Here is a 19,389-nt window from a genome sequence, read left to right on the forward strand (position 1 = left end):
TCCTTGTGAGTTATGTCTCTTAAACCTTTTGTCATTTTTATTGCTCTCCTTTGGACTCTCCAATTTGTTCACATCTTATGTACCAAACCTGGACATAGTACTTCAGCTGAGACTTCACCATTGTTAAGTAGAGCATGACAGTTACATATGACACTCGTGTTATCCAGAATCACATGTGCCTTTTTTGCCACAGCATCACACTGTTGACTCATTCAGTTTGTGATCCACTGAAACCTCCAGATCCTTTTTTGTAGCACTGCTGTCTAGCCAGTTATTGCTAATTTTGAATTTGTGCACTTCTCTTCCTTAGTACTTTGCACCTGTCTTTGATTTCAGACCAAATCTTCAATTTATCAAGATAATTCTGAATTCTAGTCTTGGCCTTCAGAGTGCTTGCAACCTCATCCAGCTTGATGTCATCTGCTAATTTTGTAAGCATACGCTCCACTACGTCATCCAAGTTAATGAAAACATTGACTAGTAGTACTGGACCTAAAATGGATCCTACTTGCATAAGACTGGCCATGCTGGATCAGACCAAAGGTCCATCTAGCCCAGTATCTTGCCTTCCGACAGTGGCCAATGCCACTTGATATCTCCTTCCAGTTTGACAGTGAACCATTGATAATTCTTTGAGTCTGGTCTTTCAACCAGTTGTACACCTCTTATAGTAATTTAATCTAAGCCATATTTCTGTAGTTTCCATATGAGAATGTCGTGGGAAGCAGAAGACTAGCCTGTAGAAGGAAATTAGATTGATTTAGTGTTACTTGTTCTTGATAAATGCATGTTGGCTCTTTCCACTTTATGCTTCATGTTTGAACTATTTGATTATTAAGTTGTTCCAGTATCTTTCCGGATATTGATATCCCTCAGACATTAGTAATGTGTCGTCTCAAATTTCTAGGCCATATGGCATCATGTACCTTTTTTACTCCTGTGCCCGTTTTGCATGAAGCAAGGCAGGTGCCTAACTCATTCTTGCTAGAAACAACTTAGGCATCTAAAGTGACTCCTGGAGACAGGTTCCCTGCTGTGAACTGCTAGTACAAATAGGTACTGTCCTGCAGCCCCAGCCTAGGAGCTGAACTCGGAGTGGGGCTTAGCACACAACCACTCATCAGCATTTCCCAGCTTAGGCAGCTCCCACTTTAGCATGCTAGCTTTTGTGGATCATGTTCTTAGGTGTCTCTCCCCTTACCCACCCCATTGTTCAAGGACCCTAGGTACCTAACTCAGGCTTTGTAGATCACGTTGGCGCTCCATTGATTTTTGTTTCTATGCACCCAAAGTTAGGCATTGGGATGTTGAGCGGATTTTGAGATCTGAACCTAACTGCTTAGCTTCTAGAAATTCTGCACTAATTCTTAGTCCAGCTGTCAACTGGCCAGCACAAGGTGATTTCTCCCTTAAAACTGTTTGAATAATCAATTTTTTGCCCTTCCATTTGTAGTTTAAAACAACCTTCCCACATATAGCTGAGAAGGCTCTGAATGAGTCATATATAAAAGCTTAATTAGTATCCTGGTTCACCCCATTGCTCTTCTGCTGTAAATACTGAAATGTGAGGTTAACCAATATCTTAAGCTTGTATCTGTCTTTTGGTGGAAGCCTCAGCCATCTGTGATTGAGACCCTTTTCAAGCTTTTATGAAGTCAATATACAAATACAAATTTCACAACGTTTCGCAGAGAGTGACAATTCTAAGTCAGGTTTTTAACTCTTTGAAGTGGACAGTTTAAAAAAAAAATTGTGCAGGAATACCATTTGCTGTTCCAATACCATCCATAACTCTGATATCAGATGCATCCAGGAAGGGTTGGGGAGTACATGTGTGTCAGATCCAGACTCATGGTTGAGGGTTTCATTAGGAGTGCCAGTTACATATTCTAGAATTGAGATGGATACATCTAGCTTGCAAAGAGTTTCTACCACTGACCAAAAATTCTTCCATTCAAATTCTCCTGGACAATCCACAGTGGCCTACTATATAAACAAACAGGGAAGTGCAAGGTCAGATCTCCCGTGTCAAGAAGCCATAGGTCTGTGGGAGTGATATATCCAGAATTGTATCAGTCTTGATGGCTCTCCACCTTCTGGAGGAGAACAATGGTTTAACAGACTCACTAAGCAAAAAAAGTGACTTTGTCACAAATGGGAGTTAAAAGATTAATTACTGGACCAAATCTTCCAAAGATGTTTTTTTCCCCAACTAGACCCATTCACTTTGAATCAGAGAAAGCAACTGAAGTTTTGTTCTTGAGCAAGGAAGAGTCCAGGATCCATACCGGACACTTCCATGATTGCTGGTTACACCATTTGATATGTGCTTACCCTCCTTTTCCTTTAATTCCAAGGCTTATTAAAGAACATATGATAAGAAAAAACTCTAGTTATACTGATAGTTCCTGGTTGGCCTCAACAGTCTGTTTTTCAGATCTGATATTGTCCAATCACTAATTTATCATGCTGCTCATTCAGAACGACATATTGCAGAACCACAGCTTAGTTTTTTACCCAAATCAGTGTGTCTGTATCTCGCTGCTTGGATGGTTTCTGGATGTCTTCATTAGATAGAGGGTGCTCTTCAGAAGTACAGAATATCTTACTTCAAAGCAGGAAATTATCTATAAGAATTAAGTATTCTGCAAAATGGAAGTGTTTATCATTATGGACAGTATTGAAGGGTCACGTTCTTTCTCGGTGTTCTATTCCAATAATTTGGATTATTTATTATATTTAAAACACTTGGTTCTTCCTTTTGCTTCAGTTAAGGTACATTTTGCAGCAAAATCAGCATTCCATCTGCCTACAGAAGGACCTTTTGGTTTCTCATTAATCAGTGAGCAGAATTCCGAGGGGCTTGGTTTGTTTTCCTCCTGGAAAGGGGCGGGGGTGGGGGGGAAGATTGCTCCAACATGGGATTTAAATCTAGTGCTTGCTTTTCTAATGGAACCCCCTTTTTGAATCTTATCAAGCTGTACAATACACTTCTTGTCAATGAAGGTGGCATTCTTGGTGGCAGTTACCTCAGCATATAGGATAAGTGAATTACAAGCATTCATGATTAACCCTCTCTCTACAGTTTTTCATATGAATAGAGTACCTATGACACCTCATCCATCCTTTGTTCCAAAGTATTGTCAGATTTTCATATTAGTCAGTTACAAGTTTTCCTTCCAAGAATTCATTTATCTCCAGCAGAAGCTAAATTACATAACTTAGATGTTAGAAAATTGTTTTACTATTGTTTTATTATTCTTTCCATAAGACTTCAAGATTTTCTTTATTGCTTAAGGTAGTAAAATCCAAAGGAATGGCGATCTGATTTGTACGAGGATGGCATATAGTATTTTGTAAGATAAAGACCATGTCAAACGTTCGGACTCATTCTAGTAGAGCGCAAGTGACATCTGTTGCATGTCTAAGTCAAGTGCTAATACTGGAGATTTCCAGAGCAGCTTCCTGAACTTCAGCTCATACATTAAAAAAAAAAAATTCATTAGTAAATGCTTCACCCTTTTAGGAAGGGTGGTTTTATGATCTATTTTTAAATAACTCCTGTCTCCCATCCCATTTAAGATTACTGCTAGCTAATCACCATGAATGGGATCCACACATACAGTACTCAAAGAAGAAAGAACTGTTACTTACCTTATAGTAAATCCGAGAGAGAGCTCATCAGTTTGAGCATTTTCTGCACAACACCACTTCCTGCAGGTATTAGGCATTCAGCATCAATCTTCTTTAAACAATGTAACAGTGTCTAGCATTATTTATACTTGATTGTGATGTAGACACATTTAAATCCTGAATTGTACTAATGAATTCAGGCTTGTCATCTCTCATATGTAAGATGGATATTATGTTAAATTTAAAAAGCTGATTTTAACAGCCCTCTTTCTAACAACCTCCTTTTTAATTTAAAAGTAACTTTCCTCTTCCCCAGACTTTGAACAGAGAAGTAGGGCTTAATCCTTGTGTATAGGAAAATAGTGGCTGATTATAGTTTCAAATGAACTGCAAAACTAAGTGGTTGCACCTAGAGCCATCAGATGTTGAGTGTTTTAGAAAAAATTACATCTGTTTGTCCTTTATCTTCTGTCTACATTGAAGAACTCAAACAAGTTGAGATTCTTGTAAAAGGTTGTTTAGTCAGACAATATGCAAATGATATTTTAGTTTCCAGTGAAGTTTGTGAGGTAGTAATAATACAATAATATTAAAAGAAGCAAAACACAAACTCCAAAAATAATGTATTGTTACTTTATTATACGTCATTAAAAACGAACTGGTGCAGTAAAAAGGCTTTGCCTTTTCAGCATTAGTAAATGATAATAGAAATAAAGGATTCATGTTCAAATAAGACTATGAAATCAGTAAATATATGTCATGTCCTAAACCACATAACATGAAGGTGATGTATCAGTCAGTGCCCTTTCTACAAAACATAACCTAGCAGTGCTCGTGTTTAGTGTCTTACCTTAGACAAACTGAAAAATTGTAATGATGCTTCGGGATTTTTTTACTTCAAACTATTAATATATTTTAAAAGAGAGCTGCCACGGTAGATTAGCCACTATTTCACCTACTTTACCTGTTTTTTAAAAAAATTGATTTGCAAAGTACAGCAATTATTTTTGTAAGCAAATGCTTACTTTTCCTGCCCACCACTTTTCTTGCACCCCTCCACAGAAAAATGGACAAGTGAGTTGATGCGCTGTTGAATTTGGTTATTCAATATGTAGTGCTATACAATGAAGTATGCAAAATAGTTAATATGCATATTTTGTTCATGTGTACAACATGAGTCACTTTAAAATTTTCTTTCCTTCATCTTGGAAAATACTAAAACCAAACTACAGAACACAATTACAAATGATATTCTATTTTACAATTTTTTTGATGCATCCAAGAAGCAAAATAAATTACCTAATGTAACAACTGTGGAATCCACTGTCTGGATTTTGGAGGAAAGGATAAAACTGACTAACACCTGCTTTGTCTTGTGGTGGATTTGGCCTCATAACTCCAAATGATCTTCGATGGTTTCTCATTCTCTTTTGCATTTTTTTTAGTTTTACCAGTAACTAATATACTAGTGAGTTGTGCACTCAAATTTTTTTCCACTGATAAAACAAACTTAAAAAGTGAATTGATCCATAATTATTCAGTCACTGTGATTCATAACAGGTTTTCTACAATAGAAGTTTCCAAACTTTGTAGATCTTGAAGCAGGCTTATTATGCTTCTTCCCACAATTCTTTGGGCTTGTTTCTTTTCCTGTGTGTCATACAGTTTGATTTCTTGTACAATGTTTTCTGAATGTAACAAGACTAGCACAGTTTTCTAACAGTACAGTGAGTACTCTCAATTTAATGCACCCATGTACCTTACTCTATGGAAGAGTTTTTTTTCTTTACTTATTGACTTGAATATCATGGGCAACAAGCCCATTAAATGAAAATCCTAAATAAAATGTTACATTTTCATTTCCTTGAGGCACGGAATCATAATGTAAAGCTACAATATGAATCTGTCCAACATGACCCTGTACAAACAGTTTTCCATTCTCTGTCCAACCTGAAACCCTTCTTAGAACATCACGTATTTTACCTACATTCCACACATCACCATGTTGCCACTTCATCCGTCGATCATTTAGGGAGCCATCAATTAATTTGTCAATCCTAGTCTTGTGCATAATCTTTATTAGACCGCTGCCCTTTCCCAGGAAAAAATGTGTGTAGATTTTTTTCTTTCTTGGAGCAATATTTTTCACCTTGATGTCATGCATGCGTTTCATAGTCTGAAGAGCTGATATGAGAATATCATCTTTATCTGGATTAGGTTCTTTGTCTAATGCATCATCAGGCCAGTACAGTAAGGTGAGCAAAAAATGGGCACTTGCTGGAAATGCTGTTCTTCTCTGTTTAAAGAATCTATTGCTGAGTTCTCTAAGTGTTTGAAAAGGAAGAAGTTTGGAAGATCCAAGAGATAAACATGCTAGTGTGATGTGACAAAAAATGTAATTGATGAGATCAATATCCTCTAGCCTATCTTTCTGTGGGTCATCTGGGTAAAAATTAATGATTTTTTCTAGCTTTTCAACTGACCTCTTCTCCTTTGAATCTGTCAAAAATGAAAGAATAGTAGTGACATTGCCACCACCATACTTATAAATGTTCATGCGTCTGACGAGTTGAGTTTCGGGTTCTGCATTGTTTTCTCCCATAGGATACCCTGAGGTAAAGAACTTAGCATATACCTCAGACTGCCTTTTCAACCACTTTCTGGGATTGTAAACTTGTTCTTCCTTCTCCTCCTTTGCGTCCTCATCTTCTTTCTCCTGGTTTTTATCTGTTTGGAAATAACTTAAATCTTCCGAAATCCAGTCCAGAGCATTATAAATGTTCTGACGTAAGCCTTTTAAACGACTGTGAAGCTTTCCCCAGGGTTTTTTAATTTCCTCAGGAATGTAGTCTGTTAGCAAATAACGCACAAGCTCAGGATGTTCCCCTTGTGTGTTTCTGGGAAATACCTCAAGTGTAGACAGAAGTTTTAGTAGACGACATCCCACTTCAACCTCTCCAAAATATCCAGCATTGTTCATACTATCTATCTCTGACTTTGCAGCCTGTTGTGCAGCCCTGAAGCATTTCATAGCTTTAAGGGCAATTTCTATCATCTGAATGATTCCACCAGGAGTAGCCTCATACATCTTTTTGTCCACAGTAAAACTAAACCATTTCCTGTACACTTGACCTTCTGTATCCAAAATAAAAGAATCATTTGGCAAATGAGATTTGGCTACCCCTGCCCAATATTCTGCATCCTCAAATTTTTCATGATTGTAATGCAGTCGAGCAAGTTGCTGGGCAAAGAAGGCATCTTTTCCCAGGCATTCATAGGCAGTTTTTAAAACTTCTATAGCTTTTTCACAGTCTTCAACTTTACAGACATGCTCAATGAATGGAGAGAAGAGGCTATCAGTATTGTCTCCCCTGCTCTTCTTGTCGCGTCGCGTGAACAAATCTCTGATGAACTTCGTGAACTCTTCTCTTCCAAATCTATGGTTTAAAAGCACTTTTTCCTGAAGAAGTTTCATTGCAATTTGACTCTGAGGCTGACTTCCTGAGAGCTGATGCAGAATTTCTTTTGCAACCAAGTAATGTATGATATGGACAGATGAAATACAGGTGGTATTTTCTCTTAATTCAATAAAAATAACTCTTGCCTGTTCACTTAAGTTATTTTTGAAATCATACTCTCTCATTCTCTTTTCTGTATATGCCCCCAGCCCTAGAAAAGCTTCACAGTGTGATAATGAAATGTATGAATTGTGTACATAGAAATTGAGCAGAGCAACATACTTCATTAAATTAGTAACAGGGGAAGAAAGGTCTATGCCTTGCAGGAGGTGCTCTACAAACTCCCTCACATATGTTTCATTAAACTCCTCGCTCATTAGGACAAACGTGAGAATAAATTCAGGCTTGAAATCTTTCTGCTTTTTAAGTTTTTCTATTTTGGTTTTAAACAAGTATTTCTCTTGATCTGTCAGTTTGTGAGTGACGGCAACTGTATCGAGGGGAGAAGCTTTGCATAGCTTTTCAGGGACATTAGATCGTTTACAGCCCAAGAGGATGAAACAAGGCTTGGAAAAATGACTTCTTCGAGCTGCCATTGCATCCATTAAATCATTTTTTAATTCATCTAGATAATCTTCATCATAGTCTTCAACAAGGAGGAGGACTGAGAGAGAATTCTTCATGTCATTTTCATCATATTCTCTAAAATTAACTGCATGCTTGGAGACAGTTGCAATTGGATATGAGGATCTGACCACAGCACATCTTAAATCCTTTCTTCTTTTCCATAGTACTTGCCTTGCAATGGTGCTTCCTCCACTTCCAGGTTGATGAAATATTTTTAGTTTAGCCACAGAATACCTGATTCTGTTCCCATGTAAAATATCATCTAAAATTTTATGAACCTCTTCACAGGCCTCCCGCTCAATGACTTCTCCACAGCTCCCTTTATCAGCAAGCCAGAAATTTTTCCAGCTGACTTTTCTACCTTGGTAAAATGTTCGTTCTATCTCTTGTATTTCTTTTGTGCTCAGAAGATCCAGTTTGATATCATCACATTGATCTGCACACAATATTTCAAGGGAAGACATTTTTTCTTCTTCCAGAGTTGGAAGCACACACAGACCTTTTGTGGAAACGGGTAAATGTCTGGGACATATTGCAGATGGCAGCATTTTTTGAATAGTGGCATCTACGTGACTTAGCTTCATGCCCACAATGCTTCTCTGTTCTAGTGTCTCAATGTTACAAGATGCCTGAGCCAGGTTAGCCCACTTCTCATAATTTTCTTTGGACTCTGCAATGCATATGATATAATCCATACCATTCATTTCTGTATAGAATTCCTGGAAAGTGTCTACAATTGGCTTCTCCACAGGTGATAAGAGGAGGAAAAGTACCACAAAAGATCCCTTAGGAAGGATTTCATCACAGATAAATGAAATGGCTTTCTTAAGATACTTCTTTTTAGTTCTAATCCAAGTGTCTTCATCACAAGGTTTTTCATTCCCAAGAAAGTCACTGCGTCCATTGCAAAATATCCAGCTGGTGTGATCAAATAGGCCCAAATGTTTTTGAAATTCAGTGGTGCTCATCTTGTTTTCATTGGCATAATTTTGCAAGAAATGTGACCTTGTTTCATGATGCTCTTTGTACTTGGCATATAAACCTGACACACTGGAATCCTCATCAAAATCAAACACACAGAAAATATTCATGCGCATTAAAAATTTGACAGATTTCAGATCTTCTTTTCCACACCTGTTTGTGACAAGAATGTACAATAGAGAATCATTCATATAGTTCTTGCCATCAGTGAATAGGACTGATAACTTCCGCCCTAAATTTTCAGAAATTTCCATAGGGTCCTCACTACTGGAGGACTCAGCCTTTTCCCTTCTGACATCCTTCTCTTGTAAACCCTGAATAAAAGCCACTAGTTCTTCATTCTTTACAGGCTCAGACTTTGTTCCCACTCTTTGATAGAGAACTGACATTTTGTCCAAGTTCACCTTATTACTCTGTTCGTTAAATCTAGGTAAGCGTACTTGAAAGATCTTCCCCTTCACTGTACTGGATGATGGTTCAATGTCAACCTCTACCACAAAGTATTGTTCTTGAGAGTCTTTCTGAATCACTTCAGTAAAAATAGGAGGGTGAATGCAATTTCTTGCAGCTTCTTGTTGAGATGGTTCAAAACATTTTTCAATGTAATCTAATGCATCTACATAGATGTCTCTGTCTCTGACTGGTATGCCAGCTATCTGTCCGTGTTTCCAGCCCTTGTCTTCAACACTGTCCATTACACCAAAGTGTATTGTGCCATTTGTTCGAACATTCATGCAGGCTGAGGCATATCTAATCACTTCATAGGCAAACTTTGCTTGCAGTCGTTGCCTATCCAGCTTTGCAGCAGTTGTAAAAGATTTGTATTCATGGCAAGGGGTGATCAAATCTATGACTCCAGTTTCCGGAGCAAGAATTCTGTTTTTCACGTATTTAAAATTAATGTCTTCATTTTTAAATTGCCTGAATTTGCTCAGAGTTAATGATTCAACTGTATTTTCATGTAAGGAACGACTTTTTCTACTTCCTCTCCTGCAAAAAGTAGACATTGTTTTTTCTGTGTGCTCCTTACCAGTCTCTTCTACTGCCCCAGAGTTGTGTGTTTCTGCAGATCCCTTCTGGTAAGATGTTACATGAAAACTTTCGGGCTGTTTGATGCTGAGGGCCTTTAAATCACTGTCTGTCTTTTCAGTTGCTGCATTAGCCTTCATAAACAAAGCTGAATTCCTGTTTTTTACTCTCGTTTTATCATCATTGGTAGTAATATCAGAACCCAACACTTCTGAAGCCTTAATGCTGGGATTATTTGCTTGGGCTGAGTCTACCCCTGCATTTTTCTGCAAATGTTCCAAAAGTTCATTTCTTTTCCGTGTTATTATGTGGATTTGGCCTCCTTTCATACCCATGCTTTTGAGGAAAGGTTCATCTAATTCTTTGAGCACGGGGCCAGTCACTTCCTCTTCACAGAGCTTTTCTACATATTCTTTCTTAATTCCAATAGATTCTAGCCAGCATCTAACATGAGACTCACTCCATTCAGCCAACGGTAGCGTTTTGTAGTCTGAAAATGAAATTGGGTGTCAGTAGCACATACTCAGGCAGGGTTAGTTTTTTCTTTTCTTTTTTTTTTTTTAATTTCACCACACCATGCCATTTGAATTAGTGTTACGGTCCTTTTTAAAGCCTTGTCTAGACCCAGAGTTAAACGTGTGATGTTAGCTAACAACATGTTTGAAAACTCTCTAGTGAAGACAAGGCAGTTTAGATTTCAACCTATACTAATCACATTGAGTTAAAGGCCAGGCTTCACTCACCCATGCCCAGGTTTTAACTCCCCCATCTTAGAATGTGTTAAAGAGAGCCTGGCTTGTCTACACTAGACTTCTCAAGCATGTTAGATACAACTTCCTAACAATGCACCTTTTATTCTAGTCTAGACAAAACCTAAGAGGAGACTGTATGGAGTAGCTTCAGGGACTAGTAGACAGTATGAAGCTTCATTGTTTCCTACAGTTTAAGGGCAGAAACGACTATTACATCTTCTGGTCTGACAGCCTGCCTATCACAAGACATTAAATGTCATCTAGATCAGTGGTTTTCAGACTTTTTCTGGGGACCCAGTTTTAGAAAACTGCTGATGCCCAGGACCTAAGGGAGCTGGGGATGTGAGGGGTTTTGGGTGTGGGAGGGGCTCAGGGCTGGGGCAGAGGGTTGGGGTGCACGGGTGAGGGCTGCAGGGTGGGACTGGGAATGGAGGGGTTCAGGGTGTAGGAGGGGGCTCTGGGCTGGGGATGAGAGATTTGGGGTGCAGGAGGGGATCAGGGTTTGGGGGGGCTCAGGGCTGGGGGTGCAGGAGGGGATCAGGGTTGGGACATGGAGTTACTTCCAGTGGCTCCCTATCAGTAGCACAGCTGGGGTGCAGAGGCAGGTTTCCCTCCTATCCTAGCCCTGCGGACCTCCCTGCGCCTGAAGCAGGTCTGGCTCCTAGGCAGAGGCACGCAAGCAGCTCCACACGGCTCTTGCCCACAAGAATGGCCCCCCCAGCCGGCCAATGGGACTGCGGAGCTGGTGCTTGGGGTGGGGGCAGCGTGTGGAGCCCCGTGGCCACGGACCTGCTTCTGGCCACTTCTGGGGTGGAGCGCGGTGTCGGAACAGGTAGGCACTAGCCTGCCTTAGCTGGGTAGCACCACCAACTGAGGCTTTCAACTGCCTGGTCAGCACTGCTGACCAGAGCGACCCACTGCCTTACTGGGTCGCAACCCAGACTTTGCTGACCTAGATACCCCTCTGTTATTCAGAGATGTTAGCGAGACTAAAGCATGTCAGTCCTCAGGAGAATGCCTGGGGCACGTAATGTAGTCAACAGGAGAGGCCAAAGTGCCCTCGGTGCTCAAGTCTGCAAGGGCAGGGGCTTGATCAGATGAGATATGCCCCAATGATCCCAGCAGGCGAACCACACCTCATCGTGCAGACTCAGAGGAAGGCAAAAACTAGGGATCAAGTGTTGAGGTCTAGTTACAGTTGTGCCACTGATTTCCTCTGTTTTTGGGAAAATTGCTGAACTATTATGTCTGTTCCCTTCTGCTCAATGGAGATACCACCTCCTTACCATTTTCCCAGGGCTGCTGAAAAGATTCACTAGTTTGCCCCACATGTTAGATAAGTAAAATGTTATATATTCAAAAGGGAAGTATTGTTAAGGCAAATTCCATTACCCAAGAAGTGCAAACCTCTTAAAATAGAGACATACCCATTTTCTTGTAGAAGAAGTTTATCCTCTTGCTCGGAAACTGATCTAAAGAGGGGAAAAGCCATAACAAATAGCTTAATGATTTGTTTCTATATTGTTCACGCACTTCTTGGGGGGGGAGGGGAGTTGTTTTTGCATGCATTAGAATAGATGATACAAAGGAGAACCAGGGCTCAACCAGTGTCATGCACCTGAATGGCCATGCTCCCTGTGGAAAGATGGAATGTGCCAACCATGCTAACTGGGCCATCACCTTAATGTTCAAAGAAGCACAAGAGCTCTATTTACTGAACCTAAACAGAATAGAAATAGATAATGAGCTTGGCATGTTCATGTCTTTTTTTTTATTATTATTATTTCTTTTGCTTTTTGATTGCTTTTTTTTTTTAAGACTTGCTGTGAAAAGTGGTATTTGAATTTTTTTTAATATCACTTTTCACAGTAGCAGACTTGCTAAGCTAGCTGGGAAGCTGCGAAAAGTGATATTAACAAACATACAAATATCACTTTTCACAACAGACTTACTCAGCTCTGGCAAGTCGGGAAACAAATTAAGCCCTGGATGGGGAGGTGGGTAGGGAAGCAGTAAGAGCTAGATGCAATGGGGGGGAGGGGGATGGGCCAGAGGAGACAGTGGGGGCCTGTCATAAGCATAATTCCTAATTCTGAACCTTAGAGCCCAAAATGTGGGTGCCTGCATGAAACCTCCAAGCTTAATTANGGGGGGGTGAGGGAACCATTTATGTGTTTAAGCTATTTACTGAATTTAAACAAACCTGGGTTTGCCATCTAGCTCTGCCTTTCAGTCCCCAGTATGAAAGGGGTGGAAAAATAAACCTAATAATGTGAGACACTCTTATTCATAAACCAGGGCCAGTAGCCATTCCCTCCTGTGCCCCGTTCCATCCTACTTTTTAATTGTGAAGGTGGTAAAAGGTGCCAGGTTGAGGGCTCTGTTCCTCCATGGGGCAGTGGCTGTCCAAGCTTCACACTGGAGGGATCAACTGCAGGGATGAACAGATAGCTTAGGCTTTTGGCCATTGAGTCCTGGGTATGTTTGCTGAGATGGCCCTCAAGGGGCCATTTGTGATAGTATTTCTCTTGAATGCTGGATTGAAACTGTTCTGACAACTAGATTTCAGATAGATCACAGAGCAGCCAACATAAGGCTGGCAGAATTATAGTTAAAATTTTAACTATTGCATTAAACCTGTTACAGTGTGGTCTGAATTCCACCTCTTCACCTTTACGAAGGTCTGTTTACTCTGTGTGCTCCCCAATAATGCACTTCTCTGGACAGTATCTTACCTAGTGCCACATTAAGAGAGGGCTCTTAAGAGCCTGCTTAATGCTGCTTTGCTTAGTGAGTAAAAATAATTACTTGTCCTGCTCCTGCAGTCAGTTGGCAAAGTTTGTAAGTCAGTGGGACTCTGGTTATATCATGTAAATCTAGAAACCACATTCTAGAGCCTTGTCTACATAAGTTGTACTGCTTTATACCATTACACTTTAAAGTGGTACAGTCCTGTCCCCTCCTCAGTATAGACACACTTAGTTTGGCATAAAGGTGCCTTAAACTGGTATAGTTTATTCCTGTATTACAAACAACTCATCCAAAAGTGCAGTGTGCAAAATAATGCGCAATAATACAATTATACAAGAGAATGAGAAAATATAAATTTAACAATGCCTGCAAATAAAGATTTATAAAAGGTCCCTCAAGCAAACAGAGACAATAGAACAGACATTTAAAGAATAACAACAGGTGCCTCAGAATATGTCAAGGAAAATTTGTAAGTACAGGTAATAGTCACAGATTTCTATACCACACTATGAAAGGTAAATTCTGCTCTCTCATGCCAGGTCAGTGGAGGCGGGTTTCTACACAACTGAGATCCAGTTCCATAGTGGTAATTCCTGGCTCCTACCTGCTTCAGGGATGTGCTGTAAGTTCAGATTTAAAGGCAGAAGAATCCTTAGAGCGGATCAAGAGAGCAGCCTGCGGCAAGAAGGCAAGTTAAGCAGGGGTGAGCATAGGATTGGAGAAAGATGGTCCAATTCCTGTGAAGGGTAGGGCAAAGAAGGGGCAGCATGCTAGTGGGGGGGTGCAAGCAGGGCCAGCTCCAGGCATCAGCCGAGCAAGCTTGTGCTTGGGGCGGCAGATTCTAAGGGGCGGCATTCCCTCTAATCCTTTTTTTTTTTTTTGCTTCACCGTTTTGGCCACCCCACAGGTTTTTTTTCTTTTCTTTTTGGTTCGCCGCTCCAGCCACCCTGTAGGGGGCGGCGGCACAGAGGAGGGGAGCGCCCTGCTGTGAGCGGGCTGTGCGCTCTGTCTGCCCCAGCTGGTGCCAGGTCTGTAGCAAGCCCGGCAGGGCAGCCTGCATCCTTCCCTCCCCACTGACTGGAGGGGCGCAGAGACCTCCCGGCAGGCGCAAGGGGTCGCGTGGTGAGCGCCTCCCTGAAGGAAGCCCTGGCCGCCCGCCTTCTCTCTCCGCCTCTGCTCCCTCCCCCTCCTCCCCGCTTCCTGGGGCACATCTGTAGCACCGGGAGTCCCCCTGCACCCATGCTCCAGCCGCCCTGCATGGTATTTTTTGCTCTGCTGCTCCGGCCACCCCGCAGGTTTGGGGTTTTTTTGTTTTTTGCTTTGGCGCTCCGGCCGCCCTACAGGTTTGTTTTTGTTTGTTTGTTTGTTTGTTTGGGGTGGCAAAAAAGCCAGACCCGCCCCTGCGTGGGAGAGAGTGATGATAAGGGGTTAAAAAGGAACGGGGAACAAATTCACACATTTAAGTAAACAGCAAGACTATGTAACAGATACGAGAGACCGATGGGTATCTGCTACCTATGCAATCAACAGCCTCCTAAATTCTTTTGCAAAAGCAATTCTACGGCTGCACAAATACTTCTTCAATTTTTCTTTTTAGCTGATCTCTTAACAGCTCCTTGGTGTGGGGCCTGATTCAGTGAAATCCTTTCCCTTGGAGCAAAGTGGGAATGTTAATTCCTTGGGCGGGGATCACAGCCCACGCCCTGAAGTACACAAAATGGAACCTGAAAATTTTATCAGATTTTTTCAGGAAACGAAAGTTATTTTTGACTGTCCTGGCTAAAAAGCTCCTCAAGGAGGCACCAAAGTGTAGGAGCTGGATGCATGTCTAAGTAGTTACATTCCTGATCAGAACCAAGCCCACTGAGAGGATAAAAATGGCCATTATCTCAGCCCCTACTGAAGTTAGAGCAATCCCGTGGGCCGCCCTATGTTACAATCCACTGCCTATGAACCCAAGGGGTTGTTTTGGCAACCACAGAGTGTAGCACTGCAGCAATTCTGGCTCACAATCCTGTTTCACTACCACCACCACAGGGTGCTGTAGAGTGGTTATGCTGGTTCTATACCACAATGGGACCCACCCCCAGTCCACACTATGTGCACGGGGAGGGTGGGGGGAGAGGGTTGTCAGTGACTGACTGCAATTGTTTTGTAGCCCATAGGGCTAGCCTGCTTGCTTGCTTGTTTAATTCTTTTCCTGCATGTGAAAAGGGAATATAGAAAAACCATGAACCCTGGGGGCCTGGTTTTCTGGAGATCAACAAGTTTGCAAATCAGGCTCTTAGATCTGGAATTTCCCCATCCTGAGAGAAACCCAGATCCTCAACATCAGTGTTGGAAGTTAAGGAGGATCAATGTAGCTTCTGATCCTGCAGTTTACTATAGAGCTGCCCCACACTGTGCTCCATGGGGCTGGGATCCTCATGGGAGGAAGAAGGGGACAGGATGGGTGGCCCTGTATTTGTGTGGGGCAGTTCCAGGGTTGAGGGCATTCTCCAACCTCATAATGGGCATGGCAAAGATAACACCATGGAGAATGCATTACCCAGAGATCCACCTATGGGATTCAATCTGCAGGGAGGGTAGAGAGGCAGACAGTAAACACAAACTCCGCAGGCATGTCTTCCTCTTAGCCTCCTGCCACAGGCTTCTTGAAGAAGGGGCCCCAATGAAACAGATTCCTGTCCCAACAACAGGCTTCCCCATGAGAGAGGAAAGTTTCAGAATCTGGGAGTGGCAGGAAGACAATAGCCCTCAGGGAACATGGCTGTTGCAGTGCAAGGTTTCATTCTTCCGATCCCTGCTGTGCGTTAGGGCATCTGAAGAAGTGAGGTTTTTTTACCCCGAAAGCTTATGCCCAAATAAATCTGTTAGACTCTAAGGTGCCACCGGACTCCTCGTTGTTTTTGTGGATTAACTCGACTACTTCCTGATACTTTGTGTCTTAGGAAGTGTCATTAGCACTGAGTGACCCAGAACTAAATACCCACAAAGACCACCATATTCATCCCCATTCGCCACACCTAGCCCCTTACAAGCCAAACTACCTTTACTGAGTTTTCAGCCAACTCTCAAGTAGTGCTACACGGAAGGATTACCTGACACAGGCTGCAGCGGGGGAGAAGCTGCCTGCTCGCTCGTTCTTCACTGAAGCTCCAGTTCTGAGAGAGGAAATTTTTCCCTTTATGGTTGAAGATTTGATTGTGAAAAGAGAAATTGATCACAGGACTGGACAGTAGCCCATGGTAGCGAGTCTCTCATGAGGTGATGTCCCCAAAAGTGCGTGGGAGAGAGAGAGACTTTCCGTCCTCCCCCCAGAAGTGAGCTTGAAACTTGTCCAAGTCTCCACCCACCAGACTGAGCCCGGCTAGAAATCATCAAGCAAGAAGCAGGACACTTCCGTGTTGAGCTGTGAGCTCAGCTGTTTAGCTTGCCTGAGGCCTGGTCTATGCAGTTTATGGCCTGATTTAACCATGTAGGTTTTTCTTACTGAAATAGTTAAATCTGCACAACGCTAATGTGTAGCTTGTACTGGTGTTCAGGTGTTTTATAACACCTTTCCTTAGGGGGATAAGCTGTAACAGCATAAGCACCTTTTACCAAGGTAGCAGCTGCCGTGCTAGGGTGATCTAGTTAAAGCAGTACAACATTTGTGTGTAGGCAGCCCTCCCAAACGAAGCCTTTGAGGTGGGGAAGAACTGACAAAGAACCCCTCCCCCTCCCAGGGTGACCATATTTTGCCAAAGGAAAAATGGGACTAGTCCAAGGTGCCCCTGCCTGCTCCCAGTGTGAGTCCTGCTCCCAGCCCTCCCTGCTGCCCAAGCTGGGCCAGCCCAAAGCCCCCCACCACCACCATTGGCCCAAACCCCCCTGCTGCTCACTCATGTGGGGCCAGCCTGAGGTTCCCCTTTGCCACCCAAGCCTCCCTGCTGCTCTCCCTGGGCTGGCCAAGGCCCCTCTCTCCATCCCCCTGCAAGCAGGACCAGCCAGAGCCTGCCCGCCCCCTCCCCCCGCCCAAATGCTGGGCCAGCCCGAGGCCCTGCTCTATCTCCTGCACATGGGGCTGGCCCAAGATCACTGCCACTTCCCCATGCAGAGCTGGCTTGCCCCAACCTGCTCTTCTGACCCTTTCCTCCTATGCAGGGCTCGTGTTGCTGCTTGACCCCCCCCTCCACCCCCACCGAAATGTTCCTCTGTACCATACTAGGGGTTGCATCCCATTTTTTTGGAACTAATGTGATTTTTGTCCACTTTGCTCTTGCCAACTGATGATCATGTCGGTGGGAAGAGAAAATGCCCGTGTTTGCCAAAAAAGTCAGGATGGCTAGGACAGGGCTTAAAAAAAAAAAAGGACCTGTCCCAGCCAAAATAGGATGCATGGTCACCCTACCAACACCCCCCACCCCCACCCCCAAAAAAAACAAAACAAACAGACAAAAAAAAAAAACAGTCACCCCACACTCAGGTGTTTTGTAGGAAATGTTCTCCAATGCAAGTAGGGTGACCAGATGGCCTGATTTTATAGGGACAGCCCTGATATTTGGGGCTTTTTCTTATATAGGTTCCTAGTCCCACCCACCCCGATTTTTCACACTTGCTGTCTGGTCACCCTAAATGCAAGGAACTGTTTGGATACTACAGAATGGGCTGAAAAACCTTGAACTGTGCATACATCAGGAATTGCAGGGAGATTTGCAGCCAGATCCTCAGTAAGAGGTTCTGCAGGTGCCCAAAGAGGGGCTGGAACCTGACACAACGCACAGAGTGCCAAGTGTGCTGCCCTCTTGCAGCAAAAGGGATAGGTGTCAGGGAAGGGTGTGGGTGTGGGCAAGAGAGAGAGAGCATGAGAGACCCATGCCATGTACATACCCATGTTCATGGCTCTGTGAAGGACCTGCCCCAGTTTAGCTGTGGAACAAGAGTGGAATCCCCCCCCCCCCCCCCCCCCGCTTAGGTGGCATCAAGTGGTGTCGGGCTGGGCCGTGAGGGTGAGGAAGTGGATTACATGAAGCAAAAACGTACAGGTAAACTCTGGGCACGGTTTAGAGGTGGACCAGCTGAATGTCATGCAGCCCACTCAAGTGGCATGTTGGGGTGGGGGCGGGGGGGCTGACCTGTGAGGAAGAGGGCCTGATGATGTGTTCCGGAGGGCGAGGGGTGCAGACTGTGCAGGTATCCTTCTGTAGGACTGCTAGAGGAAGCAGGAGGCATGGCTGCCCTCATTGCTGAAACATTGGCTGTGCAGCTGGCAGCAAAATGCCCAGGCAGGAGGGAGCACTTTGCTGTTAGATAATCCTTAAATTACCTCTCCCCAGCTGCCTGCCCCATGGGGTGGTCAGATCACATGTAGGGAGGCAGACACAGTAGTAGGGTCACCGAACACGCTCTAGAAACAGATCTTAGCCTGAACCCATCTGTCTCTGTCGTTCCAGGGCGGGCATGTATATCAGTTGCCCTGTTTAGACATATAACAGTAGAACTAGAGGCATTAGCCAGGTTGCAGTGGTGCATGCTGAACGGACCTATGATAAAGATGCTGTCACCAATTTGTCTGAACAGGCTTTTGCTGTGAAGCGGCTCTGTGCCCAGGCCCGGTTCTAGAGAGCTGCTTTAAGAGCCATGATTCAAGGTTCTTTTGTTAAACTCGTTATTGTTCAAATGTCATGATAATCAGAAGCCACATCCAGGAAGGGGCAGCTGGGTGCCTGCAGTGCTCTAATTCAGTGGTTCTCAAACTGGGGGTTGGGACCCCAAAGTGGGTTGGCAGCCTGGCCATGGTAAGAGTTGTGTGTGGCAGCAGTGGGGAGCCACAGACCCTACACCAACCTGGGATGGCGGGGCGTGTGTCAAGCATTGCACCTAACCCATGTCCCACTCCGCCGGGCCCCCGCCACCCAGGGCAGGTGGAGGGACTACAGCTGTCCACACGGCTCTTACCATGGCTGGGCTGTGCTTGTCATAAACAGATAGCTAAGGGTTAATGTTTCTTTTACCTGTAAAGGGTTAAAGAAGGGAACCAAACACCTGACCAGAGGACCAGTCAGGAAACCGGATTTTTCAAAGCTCAGGGAGGGAATGTTTTGGGTGTGGGTCTTTTGTCTGTCTCTCGGCTATGAGAGGGATCTTTCTATCTTCAAGCTTCTAATCTTCTGTTT

The 19,389-nt window shown here is 43.3% G+C and overlaps 1 protein-coding gene across 5 annotated transcripts; it reads right to left on the bottom strand.

Moving 5' to 3' along the window:
* Window positions 1-2,887: 2,887 nt before the first annotated feature.
* Window positions 2,888-18,164, bottom strand: LOC116839562 (sterile alpha motif domain-containing protein 9-like). Of its 5 annotated transcripts, none has more exons than XM_075071846.1 (5): window positions 18,104-18,164; window positions 16,333-16,395; window positions 13,836-13,906; window positions 11,908-11,952; window positions 2,889-10,218 (listed from the first exon to the last, which is right to left on the bottom strand). In XM_075071846.1, the coding sequence occupies exons 4-5, from the start codon at window positions 11,909-11,911 to the stop codon at window positions 5,420-5,422; spliced, it is 4,803 nt and encodes a 1,600-aa protein (XP_074927947.1). In that variant the 5' UTR covers window positions 11,912-11,952; window positions 13,836-13,906; window positions 16,333-16,395; window positions 18,104-18,164; the 3' UTR covers window positions 2,889-5,419. The 5 variants fall into 5 exon arrangements, 4 of the variants coding, with proteins under 4 accessions (XP_074927948.1, XP_074927947.1, XP_032661511.1 ...); XM_032805620.2 differs by having other exon boundaries at window positions 16,333-16,415; XM_075071847.1 differs by lacking the exons at window positions 16,333-16,395; window positions 18,104-18,164 and having other exon boundaries at window positions 2,888-10,218; window positions 13,836-13,893.
* Window positions 18,165-19,389: the final 1,225 nt, after the last annotated feature.

Source organism: Chelonoidis abingdonii, chromosome 13 (genome assembly GCF_003597395.2).
Source record: "Chelonoidis abingdonii isolate Lonesome George chromosome 13, CheloAbing_2.0, whole genome shotgun sequence".
NCBI lineage: Eukaryota > Metazoa > Chordata > Testudines > Testudinidae > Chelonoidis > Chelonoidis abingdonii.